The sequence below is a fragment of the Lolium perenne genome, chromosome 7 (assembly GCF_019359855.2).
Source record: "Lolium perenne isolate Kyuss_39 chromosome 7, Kyuss_2.0, whole genome shotgun sequence".
NCBI classification, from domain to species: domain Eukaryota; kingdom Viridiplantae; phylum Streptophyta; class Magnoliopsida; order Poales; family Poaceae; genus Lolium; species Lolium perenne.
In genome coordinates this window covers 147,948,249-147,976,078 of record NC_067250.2, presented here as the reverse complement: position 1 = coordinate 147,976,078, position 27,830 = coordinate 147,948,249, and the positions used below count along the sequence as shown (strand labels likewise).

Genomic DNA, 27,830 nt, shown 5'->3' with positions numbered 1-27,830 from the left:
GTTGTAGTATGCCAGTCGTTGACATAACATGTGCGAAGTACCAATCCGCAAATATTACATCCCTCGGAGTAGTACAACAGAAGCATAGCTGGTCTTCATTTCAGTCACTTAATATTACAAGCCAAATATATGCATCACATTGGAGCTCCTCCTGGATCCATAGAGGATAACTCATAGGTTCTAGGTGAACCCTATTTATCTTATACAATATAAGTCTGAGCAGGCTTAACATTATTCTACTCGAGCAGTTAAATGCTATAGAGTTCGTACTGCTCGATTACTACTACTACTACTTCTAGTTACTTAAAATTGTTCTCCTTCTGGAACCTCCCCGACTCCATACACGATCAGGTTGTCGACACCCTCTACCCCTCCAGAGAGGTCTGGCTCTTCGTAGCAGATCCTATCTGCTCCGTCGTGTCCTTCGTTGGCCTTCTCAAGGTGATTCAGACAATCTAAGCAGGGGATTATAAGAGGTATGAGTACGAGCGTACTGAACAAGTTAATTATAGGAAAGAGGTGTTTAATGCACTAGCTACGGCATTAGACCAGAAAGTCTAACACCAATGCAGGTTTTTGTAATCATTTCTTCAAAAGGTTGCTTTTATTCAGAAGAACTATGTCCGTCAGCCTTCACCGGGTGTCTAGAACTTCATGGAGTTCCTTTCCAGCCGCGTTCGCAGTTCCAAATCCCGGAACAGGGAGTGGCAGGTCACGATTCATTACACTCTGCAGAGGTGTGTTGCTTTACCCATAAGAGATCTTAACCTTGATGCCAACCGGGCAGCTTTCCCGCCACACTTCCGTGGTGTGAGGCCCGGTATAAGGTCCTAGTCAATATTGTATTCCTTCGCGAACTCGCACACTCACCATTTGTTGCAATTCCGATCTTGGGTCCTCGCTAGCCAGCGTATCCATAGGATACCATCCGACCTCGACAATTATCAGGTTTCCTGACCCGATACCTTCGTCGGTCGTTGCAACCCATCATAGACCGCATTACCGTGGGGACTTAGGGCTCCTCAACCACTTCGGTTGTCCCTCGGGATTCAACTGACTACGGTAAGAGCATCTGTTGATGAACGAGAGGAAGAAACACAATTGACTACTCCGTCCCACTCCAGATCTTATGGTTAACACGGTTGTTACGGCACCATAATCACTGGACGAAATTTGTTGTTAATCCTAGATGGAAAGAAACCCTTGCAATGGAACCTCCACCATACGCATACCATGGTTCCATTGCCTACCACATAGTCATATTCATAGTTATGAAATTATCATCTTTTCTTTTCATGCAAGAGTGATAAGTATAGTACTTTGTAAGTAATTTGATAAAAATACTCAAAGTAACATGAGCAAGCGATGAACTTGCCTGGCGACTGCAATGTAGTGCAGTTGGATTGTTTGGACTGACCCTGGTCCTCTGTTTCTGAAAGATAGTATCATTGTCCGATAAGGGCAATGGTTAAGATTCAAATATGCATGCTTTCGACTTTTAGGGTTTGGTTCCCCCCTTCCCGATGCTTAAGGATTTAATGTCGGAGGTGGCGGATAAGAATAATTTAAGAATACTCCTTAAGAGTGAAAATATTGTCTTGGAATGCTTCCAAGATATGTTTAAGTCCAAAATAATTTATGGACTTACTTAATCATTAAAAATATGGGGTTTATTTTTAATGACCTTTTATTAATTCATTATTCTTTGAACTTAATAATCGTTAATACTTATTTGTTTCAAAAATTCTATTTCATATTTAATTATGATAGAGAATAAAATTTTAAGTGGTTTGCATATTTTTCTCTATTTTTTAGAGCTACTTACAATTTATGGTATTAGTTCAAAGTTCTTGTTTTAAATGAATTTGTGAAATGACCAAATTGCCCTTGGGCCCACCTGTCAGGGTGAACCCAAGTGGGTTGGGCTAAACCCACCTGGTCTGGTCCGGCCCACTCGGTCGCACCCACTCCTTCTCCTCGCCTCCTCGTCTAACCCTAGCCGCTCTGCTCCCGCGACGTCGTGGTCGCCTGCGCCGTCACCGATTTACCCTGGCCATCTTCGGTGGTCTCCGGCGACGAGATCGGGCGCGTTCGCTTCGCCTTCCGACCGCGCACCAGATGGTCCGCGTCGATCTGGGATTGGCGGCCTCCTCTGCTCTCCTCCAACCCTTCTGCAACTAGGGTTCACGGTGCCTGCGGTGGTTTGTCGTTCGCCGGCGTTCCTGGCGATGCGGTGATGCCGTGTGCATCGATGTGGTGGTGCTGGAGCACCTGTGCTTGGCGACGCCTGGCTTGGCCACGACGTGGTGTTGTCGTGGCCAGGCAGTGCCGCCATGGTGACGTCGTGGTGCCTCTGCTCCAGGTACGCCCCCTCTCTGCTCCTTTTTCTCCTCTTCTTCTCTAGCTCCAGCTACTGGCGCTGCTCCCACTCCTGGAGATGCTGGCCATGCCGTGCTGTTGTTGTGTCGTTCTTGTTGATGTTGTTGTGCTTGTGCTAGCTGCTGTTGTTGTGCTTGTGCTAGCTGCTGTTGTTGTGCTTGTGCTAGCTCTAGTGTTGGGCTTACTGCTGCTTTTCATGCCATAGGTTAATTGGTGCTTGCTTGACCTGCTCTAGCTGCTGTATTTGCTCTACTCCTTCTGTCACTAGGATTGTCCTTCTGGCTTACTGTTGTTGCTGTTGTAAGTTGAGAAAGCTCTGCTTGCTGCCATTGCTCTAGCCTCTCTGTATAATCTCTAATGGCCTCAATTGGCTACTGCTGCAAGCAGTTCTTGCAATTTGCAAGTGCCAATCATATGAGGTGTGGTTGCAGTGATGCTCTAGCTATTCCTAGGCATGCTTGGTTGGCCTGTTGCACTGGTTCATCAATTCCTTGATGATGTGCTTCTTGATACAATTATAATTTGATATTGTGATGCTTTGTGAAGCAATGGTTGACTGTTCTATCTTTGTTCAGTAACTTTGATGAGTTCATGTTGTTGTGGCTTGGGTTTGCATGCTCTGGTTGAGCATGTGATCACCAAATGCTTGACAATTACTTATTGGCTGCTATAACTATGCTTGTTACTTGATATCTTGTATTACCGTTGGGTTGTAGAGCTCCTCACCATGTTTTGGTGTGTGCTCAAGCTTGTAAAAGCTTGCTTGTGGGTTCAGTTATTGATGACCCACAAGTATAGGGGATCGCAATAGTCTTCGAGGGAAGTAAAACCTAAATTTATTGATTCGACACAAGGGGAGGTAAAGAATACTTATAAGCCTTAACAACTGAGTTGTCAATTCAGCTGCACCTGGAAAAGCACTAGCAACAGGAGTGATGTGAAAGTAGCAGTAATATGAGAGCAGTTGTAACAGTAACACAGCAGCAGTAATAGCAAAATGAGAGCAATGGCACCAGAAAATAGTTGATACTACTTCCAATGACATGTAGAACGAGTATGTAATGATGAGAGATGGACCGGGGTTCCCAGCGATCTACACTAGTGGTAACTCTCCAATAAGTGACAAGTGTTGGGTGAACAAATTACAGTTGGGCAATTGACAGGATTGATAAAGCATTAAGAAAGAACATCAATTCATTAATCATGTAGGCATGTTTTCCAATTATAGTCGTACGTGCTCGCAATGAGAAACTTGCACAACATCTTTTGTCCTACCAGCCGGTGGCAGCCGGGCCTCAAGGGAATCTACTGGATATTAAGGTACCCCTTTTAATAAAGCACCGGAGCAAAGCATTAACACTTGGTGAAAACATGTTATCCTCACATCACCGCCATCCCCTCCGGTTGTCCCGATTTCTGTCACTTCGGGGCCTTTGGTTCCGGACAGCGATATGTGCATACAACTTGTAGATACAATCTAAGCAATACATATAGAGCTTAAATCTAAGATCATGTCACTCGGGCCCTAGTGAAAAGCATTAAGCATAACAAGATTGCAACAACAATAACTTCACAAACTTTATAGATAGACTAATCATAATGTATCATCCATCGGATCCCAACAAACACAACACCGATTACATCAGATGGATCTCAATCATGTAAGGTAGCTCATGAGATCATTGTATTAAAGTACATGGAGGAGAGTATACCAACTAGCTACTACTAGAACCCGTAGTCCATGGGGGAACTACTCACGGAGCATGATGGAGGCGGTGGCGTCGATGGAGATGGCTTCCGGTGGCACTTCCCCGTCCCGGCAGGGTGCCGGAACAGAGACTTCTGTCCCCCGAATTGGAGTTTCGCGATGGCGGCGGCGCCCCTGGAGTCTTTCTGGAGTTTCGTCAATTGGTACTGCGTTTTTAGGTCGAAAGGGATTATATAGGCGAAGAGGCGGCGCAGGAGGGTCGACAGGGTGGCCTCCCCATAGGGGGGCGCGGCCAGGGTGTGGCTCGCGCGGCCCACCCCTTTGGTGGCCCCCTGGCTCTCCTCCGACTCTCCTTCGATGTTCTGGATGCTTCCGGGGAAAATAGGATGTTTGGCGTTGATTTCGTCCAATTCCGAGAATATTGCCCGAACAGCCTTTCTGGAACCAAAAACAGCAGAAAACAGGAACTGGCACTGTGGCATCTTGTTAATAGGTTAGTTCCGGAAAACGCATGAAATCATCATAAAGTGCAAGCAAAACATGTAAGTATTGTCATAAAACAAGCATGGAACATCAGAAATTATGGATACGTTGGAGACGTATCAGCATCCCCAAGCTTAGTTCCTGCTCGTCCCGAGCAGGTAAACGATAAAAAGAATAATTTCTGTAGTGACATGCTACTTACATAACCTTGATCATACTATTACAAAGCATATGAAATGAATGAAGTGACTCAAGGCAATAATCTATAGTTGCTAACAAATAGATAACATATAGCAAAACTTTTCATGAAGAGTACTTTCAAGACAAGCATCAAAAGTCTTGCACAAGAGTTAACTCATAAAGCAATAGATTCAAAGTAAAGGCATCGAAGCAACACAAAGGAAGATATAAGTTTCAGCGGTTGCTTTCAACTTTCAACATGCATATCTCATGGATAATTGTCAACATAAAGTAATATGATGAATGCAAATAAGCAAGTATGTAAGAATCAATGCACAGTTGACACAAGTGTTTGCTTCTAAGATGGAAGGAAGTAGGTAAACTGAGTCAACATAAAGTAGAAGAAAGGCCCTTCGCAGAGGGAAGCATTGATTGCTATATTTGTGCTAGAGCTTTGGTTTTGAAAACATAGAGAGAGCATAAAAGTAAAGTTTTGAGAGGTGTTTGTTGTTGTCAACGAATGGTAGTGGGCACTCTAACCCCCTTGCCAGACAAACCTTCAAAGAGCGGCTCCCATTTTATTTTTATTTTTGTGTGGCACTCCTTCCAACCTTTCTTTCACAAACCATGGCTAACCGAATCCTCGGGTGCCTGCCAACAATCTCATACCATGAAGGAGTGCCCTTTTTATTTTAGTTTTATTATGATGACACTCCTCCCCACCTTTGCTTACACAAGCCATGGCTAACCGAATCCTTCGGGTGCCGTCCAACAATCACATACCATGGAGGAGTGTCTATTTAGGTTAATTAATTTGGGATTGGGAATCCCATTGCCAGCTCTTTTTGCAAAATTTATTGGATAAGCGGATGAAGCCACTAGTCCATTGGTGAAAGTTGCCCAACAAGATTGAAAGATAAACACCACATACTTCCTCATGAGCTATAAAACATTAACACAAATTAAGAAGCATTTTGAATTGTTTAAAGGTAGCACTCAAGCAATTTACTTTGGAATGGCAGGAAATACCACATAGTAGGTAGGTATGGTGGACACAAATGGCATAGGTTTTGGCTCAAGGTTTTGGATGCACGAGAAGCATTCCCTCTCAGTACAAGGCTTTGGGCTAGCAAGGTTGTTTGAAGCAAACACAAGTATAAACCGGTACAGCAAAACTTACATAAGAACATATTGCAAGCATTATAATACTCTACACTGTCTTCCTTGTTGCTCAAACACTTTTACCAGAAAATATCTAGACCTTAAGAGAGATCAATTATGCAAACCAATTTCAACAAGCTCTACAGTAGTTCTCCACTAATGGGCTTAAACTACATGAAAAAAAAACTTAATCATGATCTACTTGAGAGCTCAAAACAATTGCCAAGTGTCAAATTATCCAAGTCAATATGAGGCATTTTCTGTTTCCAACCAAATAACCATAAGTGTTGTAGCTTCCAACTTTTATCATTGAACATTAAAAGTAAAACGAAGAACAAGTGTTCATATGAAAAAGCGGAGCGTGTCTCTCTCCCAAACAAGGATTGCTAGGATCCGAATTTATTCAAACATAAACAAAATAAAAGCACACAGACGCTCCAAGTAAAGCACATATGATGTGACCGAATAAAAATATAGTTTCAATAGAAGAAACCTGATAAGTTGATGAAGAAGGGGATGCCTTGGGCATCCCCAAGCTTAGACGCTTGAATCTTCTTGAAATATGCAGGGATGAACCACGGGGGCATCCCCAAGCTTAGACTTTTCACTCTTCTTGATCATATATCATCCTCCTCTCTTGACCCTTGAAAACTTCCTTCACACCAAACTTCTCATAAACTTCATTAGAGGGGTTAGTACTCAAAAAATTTGAATCCACCTTGGTCCTGTAGTGACACATTGCAAGAACTCAATAAAACATTAGCTACAGCTCTCCACGTGTAGAAAGCCTTGCTTAAAGTCCACAAGAGACAATGCAAAAAACAGAGACAGAATCTGCCAAAACAGAACAGCCAGTAAAGACGATTTTTAAAGAAATACTTCCGTTGCTCAAATCAGAAAACTCAAAACTAATGAAAGTTGCGTACATATCTGAGGAACACGCACGTAAATTGGCATATTTTTCTGAGTTACCTACAGAGAAAACAGCCCAGATTCGTGACAGATAGAAATCTGTTTCTGCGCCGAAATCCAAATCTAGTATCAACCTTCGATTAGAGGCTTCACTTGGCACAACAAAGCACAAAACTAAGATAAGGAGAGGTTTCCACAGTAGTAACAACTTCCAAGACTCAAATACAAAATAGAGGTACTGTAGCAAAACAAACACATGGGTTATCTCCCAAGAAGTTCTTTCTTTATAGCCATTAAGATGGGCTCAGCAGTTTTAATGTTGCACTCGCAAGAAATAAGAGTTGAAGCAAAAGAGAGCATCAAAAAGCAAATCCATAACACATTTAAGTCTAACCCACTTCCTATGCATAGGAATCTTGTACATAAATAAATTCATGAATAACAAAGTGACAAGCATAAGAAGATAAAACAAGAGTAACTTCAAATTTTTAAGCATATAGAGAGGTGTTTTAGTACCATGCAAATTTCTACAACCATATTTTCCTCTCTCATAATAATTTTCAGTAGCTTAATGAATAAACTAAACAATATAACTATCACATGCAGCATACTTTTCATGATTTCCAAACACATAATTTTTATCAAACTCAAAAATAGTGGGATCCAAACTTTCAAACTCACTTTTATCAATAATATAACAAGGTGATCGATCAATCTCAAGAGATATGGGACACATAGATAAAGTCAAGAACTCTCCAATCCCATTTTCATTAGTAGTACAATTAATATTATCAAGTAACATAGGACCATCATCTAGAGCTTTATCATAAACATTTGCTACGCAAAATTCTTTAGTACCATGCATTTCGACATCAGGCACAAACAAAGCATTATCATAAGATTTATCAAAGTAGCATGGATTATCATAAATAACAGTAGCATAATTATTCTCACAAGTTTTACTTATAGGTGGTATTTCAAGAGAATCCACAGGAACATAACATTCAACCTCTTTCGGTAAGCATGGAGGACAATCAAATAGTGTAAGAGATAAAGAGTTACTCTCATTAGAAGGTTGGCATGGGTAGCTAATCCATTCTTCCTCCTTTTGTTCGTCGCTCTCCTCTTCTTTTTCATCCAATGAGCTTTCAGGTTCATCAATTTCCTCTTCTTTTTCATCCAATGAGCTTTCAGGTTCATCAATTTCTTCTTCCACAGGTTCCTGCAAATTGTGAGTGCATTCTTGTGCATTAATGAGTCTCTCTTTATAATCAATGATATAAGGATTATCACTGTAGCATTCTATGCAAGAATTAAGGATAGAAGAGACATAATCTTTAAGGTCCTTACAAGCAACACAAGTTTCATAATTCTCAACCATGAAGGATTCTATCTCAGAGGCTCCCATAAATAAGACAAATTGTTCTACCTCTTCGAACCCATAATGAATATAGCAATTCCAATTATAGTTCTTAATTAAAAATTCCTCACTAAAGCCACATTGAAATTTAAGATGTTTAGTATCCTGTTGAGAGCAACAGTTTATATCATGGCTTTTAAGCAAGATTTTAGCCATTGTATTCAATTTTTCTATCATAGCACTCATTACTTTACCAGTTCTTGATTCTCTATAATTATTATAATATTCTATAAGCTCCAAGTAGGTTGTAGGTTCTCCCATAACAACAATTTTTAATTTTTAGATTTTTCAAATTTTTATGGATTTTTGGGTATATAGGAAAAGTAAAGCAAAACAAAAATAAACTAGACAAAAGTAAACTAAGCAAAATAAAACTAGACAGAAATAAACTAAGCACAAGTAAACTAGGAAAAAGTAAACTAAGCAAAACAAAACAAAATAAAACAGAGAGAGGTAGAGTGTACTCCCCAGGTGAACTTATGAGTAGAGCTATGCCTCCCCGGCAACGGCGCCAGAAAACAGTCTTGATGACCCACAAGTATAGGGGATCGCAATAGTCTTCGAGGGAAGTAAAACCCAAATTTATTGATTCGACACAAGGGGAGGTAAAGAATACTTATAAGCCTTAACAACTGAGTTGTCAATTCAGCTGCACCTGGAAAAGCACTAGCAACAGGAGTGATGTGAAAGTAGCAGTAATATGAGAGCAAAGTAGTAAAGAATAACAAACAGCAGTAATAGCAATATGAGAGCAATGGCACCAGAAAATAGTTGATACTACTTCCAATGACATGTAGAACGAGTATATAATGATGAGAGATGGACCGGGGTTCCCAGCGATCTACACTAGTGGTAACTCTCCAATAAGTGACAAGTGTTGGGTGAACAAATTACAGTTGGGCAATTGACAGGATTGATAAAGCATTAAGAAAGAACATCAATTCATTAATCATGTAGGCATGTTTTCCAATTATAGTCGTACGTGCTCGCAATGAGAAACTTGCACAACATCTTTTGTCCTACCAGCCGGTGGCAGCCGGGCCTCAAGGGAATCTACTGGATATTAAGGTACTCCTTTTAATAGAGCACCGGAGCAAAGCATTAACACTTGGTGAAAACATGTTATCCTCACATCACCGCCATTCCCTCCGGTTGTCCCGATTTCTGTCACTTCGGGGCCTTTGGTTCCGGACAGCGATATGTGCATACAACTTGTAGATACAATCTAAGCAATACATATAGAGCTTAAATCTAAGATCATGCCACTCGGGCCCTAGTGACAAGCATTAAGCATAACAAGATTGCAGCAACAATAACTTCACAAACTTTATAGATAGACTAATCATAATGTATCATCCATCGGATCCCAACAAACACAACACCGATTACATCAGATGGATCTCAATCATGTAAGGCAGCTCATGAGATCATTGTATTGAAGTACATGGAGGAGAGTATACCAACTAGCTACTGCTAGAACCCGTAGTCCATGGGGGAACTACTCACGGAGCATGATGGAGGCGGTGGCGTCGATGGAGATGGCTTCCGGGGGCACTTCCCCGTCCCGGCAGGGTGCCGGAACAGAGACTTCTGTCCCCCGAATTGGAGTTTCGCGATGGCGGCGGCGCCCCTGGAGTCTTTCTGGAGTTTCGTCAATTGGTACTGCGTTTTTAGGTCGAAAGGGATTATATAGGCGAAGAGGCGGCGCAGGAGGGTCGACAGGGTGGCCTCCCCATAGGGGGGCGCGGCCAGGGTGTGGCCCACGCGGCCCACCCCTCTTGTGGCCCCCTGGCTTTCCTCCGACTCTCCTTCGATGTTCTGGATGCTTCCAGGAAAAATAGGATGTTTGGCGTTGATTTCGTCCAATTCCGAGAATATTGCCCGAACATCCTTTCTGGAACCAAAAACAGCAGAAAATAGGAACTGGCACTGTGGCATCTTGTTAATAGGTTAGTTCCGGAAAACGCATGAAATCATCATAAAGTGCAAGCAAAACATGTAAGTATTGTCATAAAACAAGCATGGAACATCAGAAATTATGGATACGTTGGAGACGTATCAGTTATGTGTGTGATGCTTGTATAGCATCCATGTTGTTGTTGCTTGATTCAATTATCCGTGAAACTTTATCATGTTCTGTTAATTATTTAGGATGAACTGCTTATGTAGTAATGATTCTTTTGTTAAAATTACTTGAGCTAGAGGGATGCCAACCATTTTTGGGGACCCTAGCTCTTCTTTGAACCCATCTGGGTGATGATAAGTGTGCATGGCTTGGTGGTTTGGATGATTGTGTGGTTGAGGTGGCCTTAGCAGTAATACACTGCTGTTTTGGTAGCTCCCACCATTGGTGGCTTGCTGTGAATGGATAAATGCTTGATGGGTTATCATATTTGATTGCCAGTAGCTTTTGATGTTGAAAAATACTTGAAGAAAACATATATTTCTGCATATCTGATGGTTTTAAAAGGGCTAGTGTAGTCTGGGTATTTTTTTTTGAAAGTAATACGGTAGGGGAAGCCCCTACAGTGATTTTTGTTTGTAAATAATAAGAACCCAAATTCGCATCCCTGGGAACTTGAACCTGGGTGGTTGGGTTGTACATCCACTTCCCTAACCAAGTGAGCTAGGCTCAATTCTTAGTCTGTGTATATTTGGCGAAGTATCTGGGATAGTTTTCCTTCCTATTTCCATTTGGAAGATGCAACCACTTGTCTGGTTGATATAACCATGGTCTTAGGCTTTGGTTGATCCCTGGTCATTGCCATTTCCACCAGGTTACACTTGGTCTATGACCAAATGATGATCGAAACAGGGTTACTCCACCCTTTGTGTGCATGTGTGTACATGACTGTGCAAATTATGAACAAAACCATCTGGTTTTGTTCATGATGATGTTTATACCTGATACGTCTCCGACGTATCGATAATTTCTTATGTTCCATGCCACATTATTGATGATATCTACATGTTTTATGCATACTTTATGTCATATTTATGCATTTTCCGGCACTAACCTATTAACGAGATGCCGAAGAGCCAGTTGTTGTTTTCTGCTGTTTTTGGTTTCAGAAATCCTAGTAAGGAAATATTCTCGGAATTGGACGAAGTCAACGCCCAGGGGCCTATTTTCACACAAAGCTTCCAGAAGACCGAAGATGATACGAAGTGGGGCCACGAGGTGGCCAGACGCTAGGGCGGCGCGGCCCAAGCCCTGGCTGCGCCGGCCTAGTGTGTGGGCCCCCTGTCAGGCCCCCTGACCTATCTCCTCCGCCTACTTATAGCCTTCGTCGCAAAACCCCCAGTACCGAGAGCCACGATACGGAAAACCTTCCAGAGACGCCGCCGCCGCTAATCCCATCTCGGGGGATTCAGGAGATTGCCTCCGGCACCCTGCCGGAGAGGGGAATCATCTCCCGGAGGACTCTTCACCGCCATGGTCACCTCCGGAGTGATGAGTGAGTAGTTCACCCCTGGACTATGGGTCCATAGCAATAGCTAGATGGTCGTCTTCTCCTAATTATGCTTCATTGTCGGGTCTTGTGAGCTGCCTAACATGATCAAGATCATCTATCTGTAATGCTATATGTTGTGTTTGTTGGGATCCGATGGATAGAGAATACTATGTTATGTTGATTATCAATCTATTACCTATGTGTTTCTTATGATCTTGCATGCTCTCCGTTATTAGTAGAGGCTCTGGCAAAGTTTTTACTCTTAACTCCAAGAGGGAGTATTTATGCTCGATAGTGGGTTCATGCCTCCATTAAATCTGGGACAGTGACAGAAAGTTCTAAGGTTGTGGATGTGTTGTTGCCACTAGGGATAAAACATCGATGCTATGTCCGAGGATGTTGTTATTGATTACATTACGCACCATACTTAATGCAATTGTCTGTTGTTTTCAACTTAATACTGGAAGGGGTTCGGATGATAACTTGAAGGTGGACTTTTTAGGCATAGATGCATGCTGGATAGCGGTCTATGTACTTTGTCGTAATGCCCAATTAAATCTCACAATACTCATCATATCATGTATGTGCATTGTCATGCCCTCTCTATTTGTCAATTGCCCAACTGTAATTTGTTCACCCAACATGCTATTTATCTTATGGGAGAGACACCTCTAGTGAACTGTGGACCCCGGTCCATTCTTTTAATCGAATACAATCTACTGCAATACTTGTTCTACTGTTTTCTGCAAACAATCATCATCCACACTATACATCTAATCCCTTGTTACAGCAAGCCGGTGAGATTGACAACCTCACTATTTCGTTGGGGCAAAGTACTTTGGTTGTGTTGTGCAGGTTCCACGTTGGCGCCGGAATCCCTGGTGTTGCGCCGCACTACATCTCGCCGCCATCAACCTTCAACGTGCTTCTTGGCTCCTACTGGTTCGATAAACCTTGGTTTCTTACTGAGGGAAAACTTGCCGATGTACGCATCACACCTTCCTCTTGGGGTTCCCAACGGACGCGTGTTGTACGCGTATCAAGCTCTTTTTCTGGCGCCGTTGCCGGGGAGATCAAGACACGCTGCAAGGGGAGTCTCCACATTCCAATCTCTTTACTTTGTTTTTGTCTTGCTTTATTTTATTTACTACTTTGTTTGCTGCACTAAATCAAAATACAAAAAAAATTAGTTGCTAGTTTTACTTTATTTGCTATCTTGTTTGCTATATCAAAACACAAAAATATTAGTTACTTGCATTTACTTTATCTAGTTTGCTTTATTTACTCTTGCTAAAATGGGTACTCCTGAAAATACTAAGTTGTGTGACTTCACAACCACAAATAATAATGATTTCTTATGCACACCTATTGCTCCACCTGCTACTACAGCAGAATTCTTTGAAATTAAACCTGCTTTACTGAATCTTGTTATGAGAGAGCAATTTTCTGGTGTTAGTTCTGATGATGCTGCTGCCCATCTTAATAATTTTGTTGAATTATGTGAAATGCAAAAATATAAGGATGTAGATGGTGACATTATAAAATTAAAATTGTTTCCTTTCTCATTAAGAGGAAGAGCTAAAGATTGGTTGCTATCTCTGCCTACGAGTAGTATTGATTCATGGACTAAATGCAAGGATGCTTTTATTGGTAGATATTATCCTCCTGCTAAAATTATATCTTTAAGAAGTAGCATAATGAATTTTAAACAATTGGATAATGAGCATGTTGCACAAGCTTGGGAAATAATGAAATCCTTGGTTAAAAATTGCCCAACCCATGGACTGACTACTTGGATGATCATCCAAACCTTTTATGCAGGACTGAATTTTTCTTCACGGAACCTATTGGATTCAGCTGCTGGAGGTACCTTTATGTCCATCACTCTTGGCGAAGCAACAAAGCTTCTTGATAATATGATGATTAATTACTCTGAATGGCACACGAAAAGAGCTCCACAAGGTAAGAAGGTAAATTCTGTCGAAGAAACCTCTTCCTTGAGTGATAAGATTGATGCTATTATGTCTATGCTTGTGAATGGTAGGGCTAATGTTGATCCTAATAATGTTCCGTTAGCTTCATTGGTTGCTCAAAAAGAATATGTTGATGTGAATTTCATTAAAAATAACAATTATAATAATTCTAGGCCATATCCTGCTAATGGTAACTCTTATGGTAGATATGCTTCACCTAATGAGGAAAATATGTTAGAAATTGAAAGATCCACCAAGAGCTTTATGCAATCACAATATGAGCAAAATAAATTGTTTACTAAAACTATGAATGAACAATCTACCTTGTTGAAGAATATAGGAAATCAACTTGAAAATCTGAATATGGAGATCTCTGGGTTGCAAACTAAACTTGCAAATGCTGAAAACCGAATCTCATACATGTCTGCGTCACAATCTTCTTTAATTAATAAAATGGCTGCTAAACCTGAGGATATAGATAATAAAATTATTACTACAGCAAATGCCATCCAAGTTAGAATTAATGAGAATATAAGATTGATGGCCGAATTGCGTGCTAGGTGGGAGAAAGAAGAAAATGAAAAAGAAGATAATATAGCTAAAGTTTGGACTATTACCACCACTAGTAATGCTAATGCTTCACATGTTGCTGCACCTCCTACTATTAATGGTAAAATAATTGGTGTTGGCAATATTTCCACTTCTAATGCAAAGCGCGAAAAACTGCCTGAAACTGCTAAAACTGAAATCGTCACGTGATAAAACTGCTGAAATTTTTTTCAACATTGGGGATGATGATCCTATTGCTTTAGATTATAATGGTTTGGATTTTGATGATTGCCACATCTCTGAAGTTATAAAATTCTTACAAAAACTTGCTAAGAGTCCTCATGCTAGTGCTATAAACTTGGCTTTCACTAAACATATTACAAATGCTCTCATAAAAGCTAGAGAAGAGAAACTAGAACGCGAAACTTCTATTCCTAGGAAGCTAGAGGATGGTTGGGAGCCTATCATTAAGATGAAGGTCAATGACTTTGATTGTAATGCTTTATGTGATCTTGGTGCAAGTATTTCCGTTATGCCTAAGAAAATCTATAATATGCTTGACTTGCCACCATTGAAAAATTGTTATTTGGATGTTAATCTTGCTGATAATTCTACAAAGAAACCTTTGGTGAGAGTTGATAATGTTCGCATTACCGTTAACAATAACCTTGTCCCCGTTGATTTTGTTGTCTTGGATATTGAATGCAATGCATCTTGTCCCATTATATTGGGAAGACCTTTTCTTCGAACTGTTGGTGCTATCATTGATATGAAGGAAGGTAATATTAAATATCAATTTCCTCTCAAGAAAGGTGTGGAACACTTCCCTAGAAAGAGAATGAAGTTACCTTTTGATTCTATTATTAGAACAAATTATGATGTTGATGCTTCGTCTCTTGATAATACTTGATATACACTTTCTGCGCCTAGCTGAAAGGTGTTAAAGAAAAGCCCTTATGGGAGACAACCCATGTTTTTACTACTGCATTTTTATTTTATATTTGAGTCTTGGAAGTTGTTACTACTGTAGCAACCTCTCCTTATCTTAGTTTTGTGCATTGTTGTGCCGAGTAAAGTCGTTGATAGTAAGGTTCATACTAGATTTGGATTACTGCGCAGAAACAGATTTCTTTGCTGTCACGAATCTAGGCCTAATTCTCTGTAGGTAACTCAGAAAATTATACCAATTTACGTGATTGATCCTCAGATATGTACGCAACTTTCATTCAATTTGAGCATTTTCATTTGAGCAAGTCTGGTGCCTCTTAGAAATTCGTCTTTACGAACTGTTCTGTTTTAACAGATTCTGCCTTTTATTTCGCATTGCTTGTTTTGCTATGCTTGATGGATTTTTCGATTCCATTAACTTTCAGTAGCTTTGTGCAATGTCCAGAAGTGTTAAGAATGATTGTGTCACCTCTGAACATGTAAATTTTGATTGTGCACTAACCCTCTAATGAGTTGTTTTGAGTTCGGTGTGGAGGAAATTTTCAAGGATCAAGAGAGGGAGATGATACAACATGATCAAGGAGAGTGAAAGCTCTAAGCTTGGGGATGCCCCGGTGGTTCACCCCTGCATATTTCAAGAAGACTCAAGCGTCTAAGCTTGGGGATGCCCAAGGCATCCCCTTCTTCGTCGACAACATTATCAGGTTCCTCTAGTGAAACTATATTTTTATTCCGTCACATCTTATGCACTTTGCTTGGAGCGTCGGTTTGTTTTTGTTTTTGTTTTGTTTGAATAAAATGGATCCTAGCATTCATTGTGTGGGAGAGAGACACGCTCCGCTGTTGCATATGGAGAAATATGTCCTTAGGCTTTACTCATAGTATTCATGGCGAAAGTTTCTTCTTCGTTAAATTGTTATATGGTTTGAAACGGAAAATGATACATGTAGTAATTGGTAAAATGTCTTGAATAATGTGATACTTGGCAATTGTTGTGCTCATGTTTAAGCTCTTGCATCATATACTTTGCACCTATTAATGAAGAAATACATAGAGCTTGCTAAAATTTGGTTTGCATAATTGGTCTCTCTAAGGTCTAGATAATTTCTAGTAAAGAGTTTGAACAACAGGGAAGATGGTGTAGAGTCTTATAATGTTTACAATATGTCTTTTATGTGAGTTTTGCTGCACCGCTTCATCCTTGTGTTTGTTTCAAATAGCCTTGCTAGCCTAAGCATTGTATCGAGATGGAATACTTCTCATGCATCCAAATCCTTGAGCCAACCACTATGCCATTTGTGTCCACCATACCTACCTACTACATGGTATTTTTCCGCCATTCCAAAGTAAATTGCTTGAGTGCTACCTTTAAACAATTCAAAATTTATCACCTCTGATTTGTGTCAATGTTTTATAGCTCATGAGGAAGTATGTGGTGTTTATCTTTCAATCTTGTTGGGCAACTTTCACCAATGGACTAGTGGCTTCATCCGCTTATCCAATAATTTTGCAAAAAGAGCTGGCAATGGGATTCCTAGTCCCAAATTAATTAACAAAAAAATAGACACTCCTCCATGGTATGTGATTGTTGGACGGCACCCGAAGGATTCGGTTAGCCATGGCTTGAGAAAGCAAAGGTGGGGAGGAGTGTCATCATAATAAAACTAAAATAAAAAGGCACTCCTTCATGGTATGAGATTGTTGGCAGGCACCAGAGGATTCGGTTAGCCATGGTTTGTGAAAGAAAGGTTGGAAGGAGTGCCACCTAAAAATAAAAATAAAATGGGGGCCGCTCTTTGAAGGTTTGTCTGGCAAGGGGGTTAGAGTACCCACTACCATTCGTTGACAACAACAAACACCTCTCAAAATTTTACTTTTATGCTCTCTATATGTTTTCAAAACCAAAGCTCTAGCACAAATATAGCAATCAATGCTTCCCTCTGCGAAGGGCCTTTCTTTTACTTTTATTGTTGAGTCAGTTCACCTATCTCTCTCCACCTCAAGAAGCAAACACTTGTGTGAACTGTGCATTAATTCCTACATACTTGCATATTGCACTTGTTATATTACTTTACATTGACAACTATCCATGAGACATACATGTTACAAGTTGAAAGCAACCGCTGAAACTTAATCTTCCTTTGAGTTGCTTCAATACCTTTACTTTGATTTATTGCATTATGAGTTAACTCTTATTCAAGACTTATTGATGCTTGTCTTGAAAGTACTATTCATGAAAAGTCTTTGCTATATGATTCATTTGTTTACTCATTGCATTACCATTGTCTTGGATCGCTGCATTCATTACATATGCTTACAATAATATGATCAAGGTTATGATGGCATGTCACTCCAGAAATTATCTTTGTTATCGTTTACCTGCTCGGGACGAGCAGAAACTAAGCTTGGGGATGCTGATACGTCTCCGACGTATCGATAATTTCTTATGTTCCATGCCACATTATTGATGATATCTACATGTTTTATGCATACTTTATGTCATATTTATGCATTTTCTGGCACTAACCTATTAACGAGATGCCGAAGAGCCAGTTGTTGTTTTCCGCTGTTTTTGGTTTCAGAAATCCTAGTAAGGAAATATTCTCGGAATTGGACGAAATCAACGCCCAGGGGCCTATTTTCACACGAAGCTTCTAGAAGACCGAAGATGATACGAAGTGGGGCCACGAGGTGGCCAGACGCTAGGGCGGCGCGGCCCAAGCCCTGGCCGCACCGGCCTAGTGTGTGGGCCCCCTGTCAGGCCCCCTGACCTATCTCCTCCGCCTACTTATAGCCTTCGTCGCGAAACCCCCAGTACCGAGAGCCACGATACGGAAAACCTTCCAGAGACGCTGCCGCCGCCAATCCCATCTCGGAGGATTCAGGAGATCGCCTCCGGCACCCTGCCGGAGAGGGGAATCATCTCCCGGAGGACTCTTCACCGCCATGGTCGCCTCCGGAGTGATGAGTGAGTAGTTCACCCCTGGACTATGGGTCCATAGAAGTAGCTAGATGGTCATCTTCTCCTAATTATGCTTCATTGTCGGGTCTTGTGAGCTGCCTAACATGATCAAGATCATCTATCTGTAATGCTATATGTTGTGTTTGTTGGGATCCGATGGATAGAGAATACTATGTTATGTTGATTATCAATCTATTACCTATGTGTTTCTTATGATCTTGCATGCTCTCCGTTATTAGTAGAGGCTCTGGCAAAGTTTTTACTCTTAACTCCAAGAGGGAGTATTTATGCTCGATAGTGGGTTCATGCCTCCATTAAATCTGGGACAGTGACAGAAAGTTCTAAGGTTGTGGATGTGTTGTTGCCACTAGGGATAAAACATCGATGCTATGTCCGAGGATGTTGTTATTGATTACATTACGCACCATACTTAATGCAATTGTCTGTTGTTTTCAACTTAATACTGGAAGGGGTTCGGATGATAACTTGAAGGTGGATTTTTTAGGCATAGATGCATGCTGGATAGCGGTCTATGTACTTTGTCGTAATGCCCAATTAAATCTCACAATACTCATCATATCATGTATGTGCATTGTCATGCCCTCTCTATTTGTCAATTGCCCAACTGTAATTTGTTCACCCAACATGCTATTTATCTTATGGGAGAGACACCTCTAGTGAACTGTGGACCCCGGTCCATTCTTTTAATCGAATACAATCTACTGCAATACTTGTTCTACTGTTTTCTGCAAACAATCATCATCCACACTATACATCTAATTCTTTGTTACAGCAAGCCGGTGAGATTGACAACCTCACTGTTTCGTTGGGGCAAAGTACTTTGGTTGTGTTGTGCAGGTTCCACGTTGGCGCCGGAATCCCTGGTGTTGCGCCGCACTACATCTCGCCGCCATCAACCTTCAACGTGCTTCTTGGCTCCTACTGGTTCGATAAACCTTGGTTTCTTACTGAGGGAAAACTTGCCGCTGTACGCATCACACCTTTCTCTTGGGGTTCCCAACGGACGCGTGCTGTACGCGTATCAAGCTCTCACTCTAGCTCCTAGGTTTTGATGATGTAGAGGATTTCTTCTATGTTGTTGGTGATGTGTTTGTGCTTGCCCTGCTCCTCCTGGCTTGCTGGTGCTGGTGTTACTCCACCATTTCCTTGCTCAACAGCAAGCAGTTCTTGGTGGAACTGACATTGGGTAGCTTTGGCTACTTCGTGTTCTTCGTGTTCTATCTGTTCTTGCTGTTCTTACCCTGAGAAGCTTGTGTCGATGAGCATCTAGGGTTTGGTGACTGAAAAGGTTATATATCCTTCTCTGGTCACATCCTTGGTCGACAGCCAGGAAGTTTGGCTTGGTGACTAGCCATTGTGGTTGTGTGTTGGCGCTCATGCAAGCATCCTTGTGAGCTGCTTACACTGCTCATGGTTGGTACTTGTGTGTGAAGATCAGCTCGGCATGTTTGGTGTTATCCTTCCCAATTCATTTTTCTTGGCTAACCTGCCGAAGCCACTTGGCTTAATGTTCTTTTTTGCTTGTTGTTTGTGTATGCAGGGATCAAGGAGATGATCAAGGATCTCTCCAACACATGTTGATCAAGAAGTTCAAGATGAACATTTAGTGTAGTTTAGTTAGTTCTTATACATTGTAATTTTTCCTTTTCTTTTTCATTTTCCAATTTCTGAAATGTGTGATTGAATAGTTAATTCATTGGAATATTGTAATGACAATGTATTTATGTGTGATGATCAGTAAAGCTCAAGTTTCTCTAATGAGCTTTTCATAAATTATTTGTATTCTTTTCATATTCATATTTTCAATTTATAATATTATTATATGAATTATTCCTTATTTGAATTATAATTTGTCTTGGTGTTGTTTGAGTTTGAATTCCCACTCAAACTTGTTTCAATTCAATCATGCAACTTAAATATATGAATTACAAATGTTCCCCTCTCTTCTCAAAACTCTAATTCCAGAAGAGATCATGTCCAAGTTTGTTGCACTCTCGAAACCCTAATCCTAGCTGGTGTCGAGAGAGAAACTTGTTCCCTCTTAGGTTTTATGCAATTAAGCGCGAAATTTTCCCTAGTTTTGCGATTCAATGCACAACCCTTTTCTAATTCTACCCCACAATCGTCTTGAATCCTGGGATATTACGGGACTATTCATGCCAAGAAAATTAAGGAACTAATCATTTATACAATTTTATGGATCTTAGTACTCATTATATTGATCAAATAGAAAAACGTATAGCTTCCTATAGTCCTATGCAATGGAAGTTCTCCTTCAAAATCCACTCAAAAAATCTCCAAGCTTATTTCTTATGCATACCCTATACCCCTGGATGATTCCATCCTGGTACATCTCACCATGTGATCGAGTTTGAGAGACTACCAAGTGTAGTGAATTCAGAACTTCTGAGCCTTCACTATGTCTAGGAAGTTTTATGTATAGGACCGGTACTTCCAAGTCAAATTCATCCAGCACCTCCGACAGAAACTTATTAGTTTTTTGTCCAAACTCTTTTAGGGTCTTCTGTTTGATCCGGTACTACCAAGGTGTTTCTCATCATTAAATTAGAACTCTCACAATTTTATGATGAAACTAGTCATTTTGTATATCTGAACCTCCGAGATTTTACATCTTCACTTCTGAGTGAAACCCATCTTCTTGAGTGTTGAAGGTGGACGCTAATTCCAACGACTTACCCCTAAGGCCGATGGAGAAAGGTGTCAAGGTACCAGTCAACTACACCAACTCGGTGGAGAAAGCTTGTTGACTGCGTCCCATTAGGGATGGATCACATCATACCGTACCAAGGATCGGAAACTTTGATGCAAAGAACATTCCTCTATATAAAGGAACCAGAGACCCTCGCTGAAGACTCAGCCCTACTTGGAACCTTTTCCAGGCCACCATTCTCAAGAAGTAGCTTCGAAGATCCAGGCTACTTCTTGTAATTTATAATGCTCATGTCCATATACACATATAATCAAGAGTAAAAGGCTATTACCCACCTCGGAGGCATGAAAAATGGGATACCACCATGTAGCTGTCTCCGAAGTGAACTTGTTTGATGACCTTGTTTAGGTGCTGTTTTGGTGAACATGTCAAGTGTGACACTTTAGGTGCTCTTTTGCTTCTAAACTGAATTCTTGTCCATATGTCCAATGCTTTCAGTTTGATGATGTGGTGATTTTCCTGTTCACAATGTTGTGATTATTATGTCACGTGTTAACTGAAAGAGGAGATAATTTGGCAGATTAAATATTCATTCACTGAAGAATAAATTCAATGCAAATTCATTGTTGCAACATCACAAAAAGAGGATCAAATGGCAGATTTTTATTGATGTCAGATTACTTTTCAAATCTCTATCATTGATTTCATGTACTCCAAATTTATGGGATTCCGCAAAATGCTGTCCTTTGTTTGTAAAGTACAGTAAAATTATGGTAGCACGCATAATAGTCAGACTTTATGTATTATGTTTGCTCTTCTTTTTGTATGGATTGTGTGTGCCGTAAGTTGTTTTTTCCATCTGACCATGTAGTATCGGAAATGATTTTTTCACTAAAGTACTCTTTTCATTTCGAAAACTGGAAACAACATCACACATATTTACATATATATACATCCTTGCGTTCTAACCACCACAGCTTCCAAAACAACATAGTCGACTGGTTTCGGTGTCTATCAGTTCGACTCTTTCACTCTGTTGCAAAATATACATTACTATTTGCCTAGCTAAGAGAGTTTCTCAGGTGAACTAGGGAGAACTCACAACATTGGCAGGAGCCACCCAAGAGTCCAGCCAAGAAGCAAGCCCGCACCAGCAAGGCCTAAACCGAATGCAAATAACAGGGCATCACAGAAGCCACCTCCCTTCTTCTGCCTCTTGCTTTCCCTCTTTGTCCAATCTTTCCTCTCTTGATCCGGCACGGGCTTCTCAGTCAGCGCCAACCATGGAAGTTCTTTTATCAAGGTTGCTATCTGATGCCCTTTGTGATTGTGCTTGAGCTGGAGGCATATGTTCTCCAGCTGTAATATCTTCAACCACTGCTTGCACGCAAAGAGATGTGAGGCCTGTCGAAGCAATAGCTGCATGGCGTCGTCTTTCTCATTGTACATCTCCTTGGCAGACATCTCGGCTTCCCTAGCACGTGTTTGTGAATGACGAAGTGCTTCCAAAAGCTGGGCCCGCTCCGACGGATTCGAGCACTTCCGTTTGCTTTCTGGCTCAGCATGGCCACTCCTGAAAATAACAAGTACGTAACTATGAATTTGCGAGGAAATAAACAAGAGGTCATGAAACAAAAGGAACTATGAATATGGCAGATATGAAGTGTTCAACGGATCAGAAGGGAAGTGAATGCTACTTGAAATAGATATCGGTGAATTGTGGAGTTTTGTGCCTTATTATTATTATTAAAAACATACAAGCAAAACTATCTATGTACAAAAAGAGAGGTGGGATTAAATCAGACTATGTATCAAACAGTACCAAACAATTCACCAATAACAATGTACCGTTCGAATATTTTAGTTAATCAGCAGGGGTTTGTTCATCTTTTCTCGGTACTAATTCTACTTGTACCATCTAGTGGCCAAGTGATGACTGATGAATCCTCTTACTTCAGATACTGAGAAGGAAAAAAAAGGTCTGAAGAATACAAACCTGTATGCATTATTTGTTTCCTGTTGTTGCCAAACTCCATCATTAGACAAATCCAACTCATCTGTGCTGCTGGAACTGGACTGGATATTTTTTAACTGCCCAGGATAAGAATGTGACACTCTACCTGTGGGAGATGATGACCCTGCATACTCGCCCATATTTTCTTTCTTATGTGATTCTGTCCCATGCACACGAACTGTCTGGGCAGGTCTTGGCAGATCACAATTCTCGATGTTCTGCATTGCTCTTTCTGCAACCAATGAAGCAAGCTCATTCTCATCAGTGATCTGCCACCATGGTTGAGCCTTTTCACCTTCTTTCCAAGAGGTGCCAGTATCAAAATTAGCCTTTGGTGGGTTCTTCGGAGGTGGAGGACCAGAACTTTTGAAATCCAGGAATTTTTCATTGTCACACAAACAGTCGTTGACGCTGAGATTTCCTCTGCACTTGAGAGGAACTTGAAAATAGCCATCAATGATATTCAACTCCTCTGAGCATGTCTCAGAGTAATCCTTCCAATAGTCCATTGAAATCATCCATGGAGGCCCAAAAACATCATCACTATTGTCAGGATTTGCAGTTTCATAAAGTAATGGTTCCTCATGTTTAGACTCCGGTGTTGAACCCTCCACTTCCTTTTCATCAATCTCCCTGCTGAATAAATATCGTTGGTCACTAGCAAGATCCTTTTGGATCCCGAAATTCGGCTGTAAGTGAAGCCACCATCTGATATCTTGTGGCAGATTAGAATTAATAGAATTACAACTCAAAGGCACAAAGTTGGAGATAGGACGGTCTTCTGAAGTTGAACAGTTTCCGTTGTTGGTATTATGTTGTTGCTCAGATGTTAATGGGCAGCAAGCTAGTTTGGGGGCTCTCTTTCTGTCCTCCTGAACCACACAGCGGTTTGCGGCACGTTGCCAAGCAGCCCTTGCTTCAGCAGCAGCCATTGTTTTCACCGATCACAAAACTGACAAGAGGAAAATACTTGTCATACACAGTGGCCTACAAATTGCACGTAAAGAAAAGGAAAAGTGTCCTATCTAAAATGCAACCACATGATCTACGCGATGTATAAATTGAGACATTGAAGAATACCAAATTACAGCCTTAAATTATTAAAGAAGTTGCATTGAGAGAGTAACATTGTTTATGGCGCCATATTTTGATTAATATAAACAGCAAACTATAATTATCACTGACTGGAAACAAGTTGTTCAAGATAGGTGACCAAACTGAACTTCATGGCAGATATATATGTGTGAAAACTTGCAGTTCATGAGATTCACGGTTACATTATGGGTCAATACTTCCTGGTAACGCTACCGCTACTGTAGAATTAACCAGCTTTCATTTGGTCAATAAAATTTTAGAAATATCAACAATGTAAATAAAATGCCGACCTGCAGAAATTTGTTAAAACTGAACCAAACCCTGAAACCCATATTCATTGGGAAAAATGTGGCACTCTTGTATGCATTTGATTCGTACTTGGCTCTACCTTCTGATTTGAACAAGGCTCGTAAGAAAGGGCTACAGTGCAAAATAGAAAAATCTAGGAAAGGTCAACTATGTAAAATAAGAAAAACTCTACAACCTAGCAAAACTTGCAATGTGAATTCCATGCATGATATACTGGACATTTTTACTCCTAGTTCACGATTTCATAATCCACAAGGACACTCGATCCTGGTAGTAACAAACGACCCAAAGATATCCTCTCTGGAAGAGACTGGCAGTGGCACCGGCTAAACTAGTTAACTGGATAGACGCGGCTAGCAAAGGAGGCACGGCTCATCATCAGCAGCAGGACCAAGAACCAAGCTTTCAGTTCTTGGGGGCTCGTCATTTCGATGAGAACCCCTGACCTCGAATCGCAACAAACAAACAAATTCCATTCCATTTCCATTAGACAGGGTACAGAGAGATGGATGGATGAGAGGTGCATACCCGGATCTGCTTAACTTCCGCTTGACACGGTGCAACGGAACTGATTAGGATAAGATCATGCGACTCCGGTGCTGGTGGTGGTGGTGGAGACTGAAGACGGCGCCACCCTGCCGGTTCTGGATTCTTGCTAAGTTGCCCCTAGCGGCGAGGTTGGGGCGGGGATCCCTGATCCACCTGCTGCTATATGGGGCCAAGGAAACTAGGGGTGAATCCCACAGAAAAAATCCCCGCGGAGATGGCGCAAACGATGGGTGACGGGATGCTGTTGCGGACTGGACAGATAGATAGGTGGAGTGGGAGTTGGGGTTTCTCTCCCCTGTCGTTTCTTCCCTGCGGATAATGACGCCCAAACTACGCCTTTAATTATACTTTTATTTCTTGTTTCTTTGTGTCCTTTTCTACCGCTGCTCTCCCTCGGTAATTAACCTCATGTATTTACCGCACAATTAAAAATGACATGCATGTCTAGCCTTTGGTCTTTGTTTTCTGTTGGTGATTTTACCTGTTCTGACTCTGTTTTCTCCTCGCCAAGCGTGTTCAGTTGTCCTGCGATCAGACGCGATAGATTTGTTGTGAAGCAATGATACATTAAGTATGTGCTTAGTGGGACTAATGATTACGGGTTTATGTGTCCCAGTCGAACTTGCTCACCTGTGCAAACAAAGCTAGCCTAAGAGAACCAAATTCGCCCTAGGTATGCAAGATTTAGATTTGACTCATCACAGATTTTCAAGACCATGTTTATCACAATACCAACATATTGTTTGTAGGGTCAAACGATATCACCCGATGTACAATGAATTGAATTTCTTTTCATAACAGATTTTCATTGTACTAGTTCTGTACATGTTAAATGGGATTTGCTAGATGAGAACTAATCTAAGTTAGTTTTCAATTGACTAGAGACCATAATTAAATGGGTTTCCTAAAAAAAATGACAAAAAATTGCCTTGTTTATAAAAATAAAGGGTTTCTTGGGATCGTGCTTCTACAAAATTAGGGTCCTAAAAACTACTATTACTACTACTATTTATTTTTTCGAGAAGAATCTGAATCTATTATAGGTTAAGAAGAAGTACACAACACTCTAAACATAATTAAAAAAAATACATCAAGGTTCTTGAACCACCTAACAGCCGCTATCGCCACCAGAACGAGCCGCCGACGCGCCGTTGTCGCTGTAGCCCTACCGGAGTCGACATGCTGTTGTTCATGATAGGCGGGAAGTCTTCGTGCATGTGCCACTAAGGACAAACGCCCCAGAGTCGAAGTCATCGCCATTGAACTCTTCAATTGATCTGAACCTTTCAGCACCAAACATGGAACACGAGTAGATGAAACGAGATCCACCACTCCATGGAAGTAACCACAAGACGAATGCCCGCCCTCCTCAAAGCCATCAGCGCGATCGCCACCGACGAGGTGGACGAGGAGGGTAGTATACATTACTCTTGTCTCGCACAGCGACACCATAGTCATCATAACGTCGATGTCGGTTGATCAATCTCTAACTTTAGAAAACCTACTACAGCACCGAGCACAGGCCGAGGTCCCCACTCCCTCGTGCCACTAGAGCGACAAGCAAAGGAGGCAGAGACCCCTCGATTCACAGTCGAAAACAGGGCAGATAGCAGCTGCTATGGTGGAACCCTAGTCGCCACCTTTCTTTTCTAAAGGGAGGAAAACAATTAGTAAAGTAATGCATACCCAGTACCCCTCTGATTCATATTACTCGACAATGTTAGTTTTTTTTTTACGAAAACTTGACAATATTACTTGACACTAGATGTATCTAGAGTCTAGACTCATTTTAATTGTAGATATATTCATTTTAGTAGCTAGTAATATGGATCGGGGAGTACTATCATTATTGTTATTGTTATCATTGATGTTACACTTACTTTGCTTGAAGCCTAAACACGTAGCTTTACAAACTTTTTTTGTTCCGTGCTACGCTTTGCTTAGCAAAACAAGGTGGGCTTAGTGAGTCATAAATAATTACTGGCACTTACGAGGCCAGTTGGGTAGTGACAGGAGCAGAGGATTAAGTTGAGACACAACCACCCCTACTCTACTCCCACCGGCCTGGTGACGCAGCAAACCAGTGACGTACTGGCGTCTGCAGCCCTGCACATCTATCTGAATATATACAACACATCTCATTAGTCTTAATCTTATCCAATTCGCTCTCTGCCCTTCCGTCACTCTGAACGAATACGAGGACGGCCGTGATTTGACTAATTAACGGGATAAAATGAGATGTGTGCTGCATAAATACGCAAGGCAACAAATACGTACAAGCTTCCCCCGGACCTGGAATCTTTGTATGGATCCGCGTTCCCTGGGTCCTGCCTACCACCATACAGTATGTGTGATTTTTCGAGGTGATGTATAACCCACACAAACTCTGTTCTTTCCATCTTAGTCAATTGTCACGTCGCCGTCTCCCGATCTTCTTGGTTCCGCCGAAACCATGGGCTTTGCAGGCAAACCAGCAGCAGAGGATACAATTCTGGTGAGATCCCATCTGGTGCCAACACTTGTTCGTCCGACCAGCGGAGTGCGGGAACGTGACGGCAAAGCTTCCATCCAGAAGCTCCAGAGACATGGACTGAACGGGATCGATTCATCATAATCCATGTCCTGGCCACCTTGCACTTGCTGCTACTACCAGAAAGTGTTTGCTCGATCCGCTTCCTGCAGCCCACCGATTGATCAACAGTATTTAGACTACCAGTATATGAATTTGCTAATTCTCGGTTGCATGAGAATTAATAGATCTCAGTCGTTTCATTATTGTTAGAGCATCTCTAGCAGAGCCCGTAAAAACGCGAACCGGAAGACATGAGTTCAGTGCACCGAACTCGTGTTTACGGACCGAAAAATGGCAGACGCAGAACAGACCCGTATCGAAAACTGAAAAACAGAATATTCTGTTTTTCAGTTTCGGTTTACGGTCTCTGTTCTGCTCCTGCGGGTTTCGAACCCGTAAAGACAGGGTTTTTCATAGAATTCATATGCAACACATTCAACAATCTATCAGAATTAATCAAATAATCATC

The 27,830-nt window shown here is 41.2% G+C and overlaps 1 protein-coding gene across 1 annotated transcript; it reads right to left on the bottom strand.

Annotated features, from left to right (window-relative positions):
- Positions 1-21,744: 21,744 nt before the first annotated feature.
- On the bottom strand, positions 21,745-25,105 carry LOC127300850 (uncharacterized). The gene is made up of 3 exons (XM_051331041.2): positions 24,769-25,105; positions 22,819-23,788; positions 21,745-22,395 (listed from the first exon to the last, which is right to left on the bottom strand). Exons 2-3 carry the CDS (start codon positions 23,766-23,768, stop codon positions 21,921-21,923), a joined length of 1,425 nt encoding a protein of 474 aa, XP_051187001.1. The 5' UTR covers positions 23,769-23,788; positions 24,769-25,105; the 3' UTR covers positions 21,745-21,920.
- Positions 25,106-27,830: the final 2,725 nt, after the last annotated feature.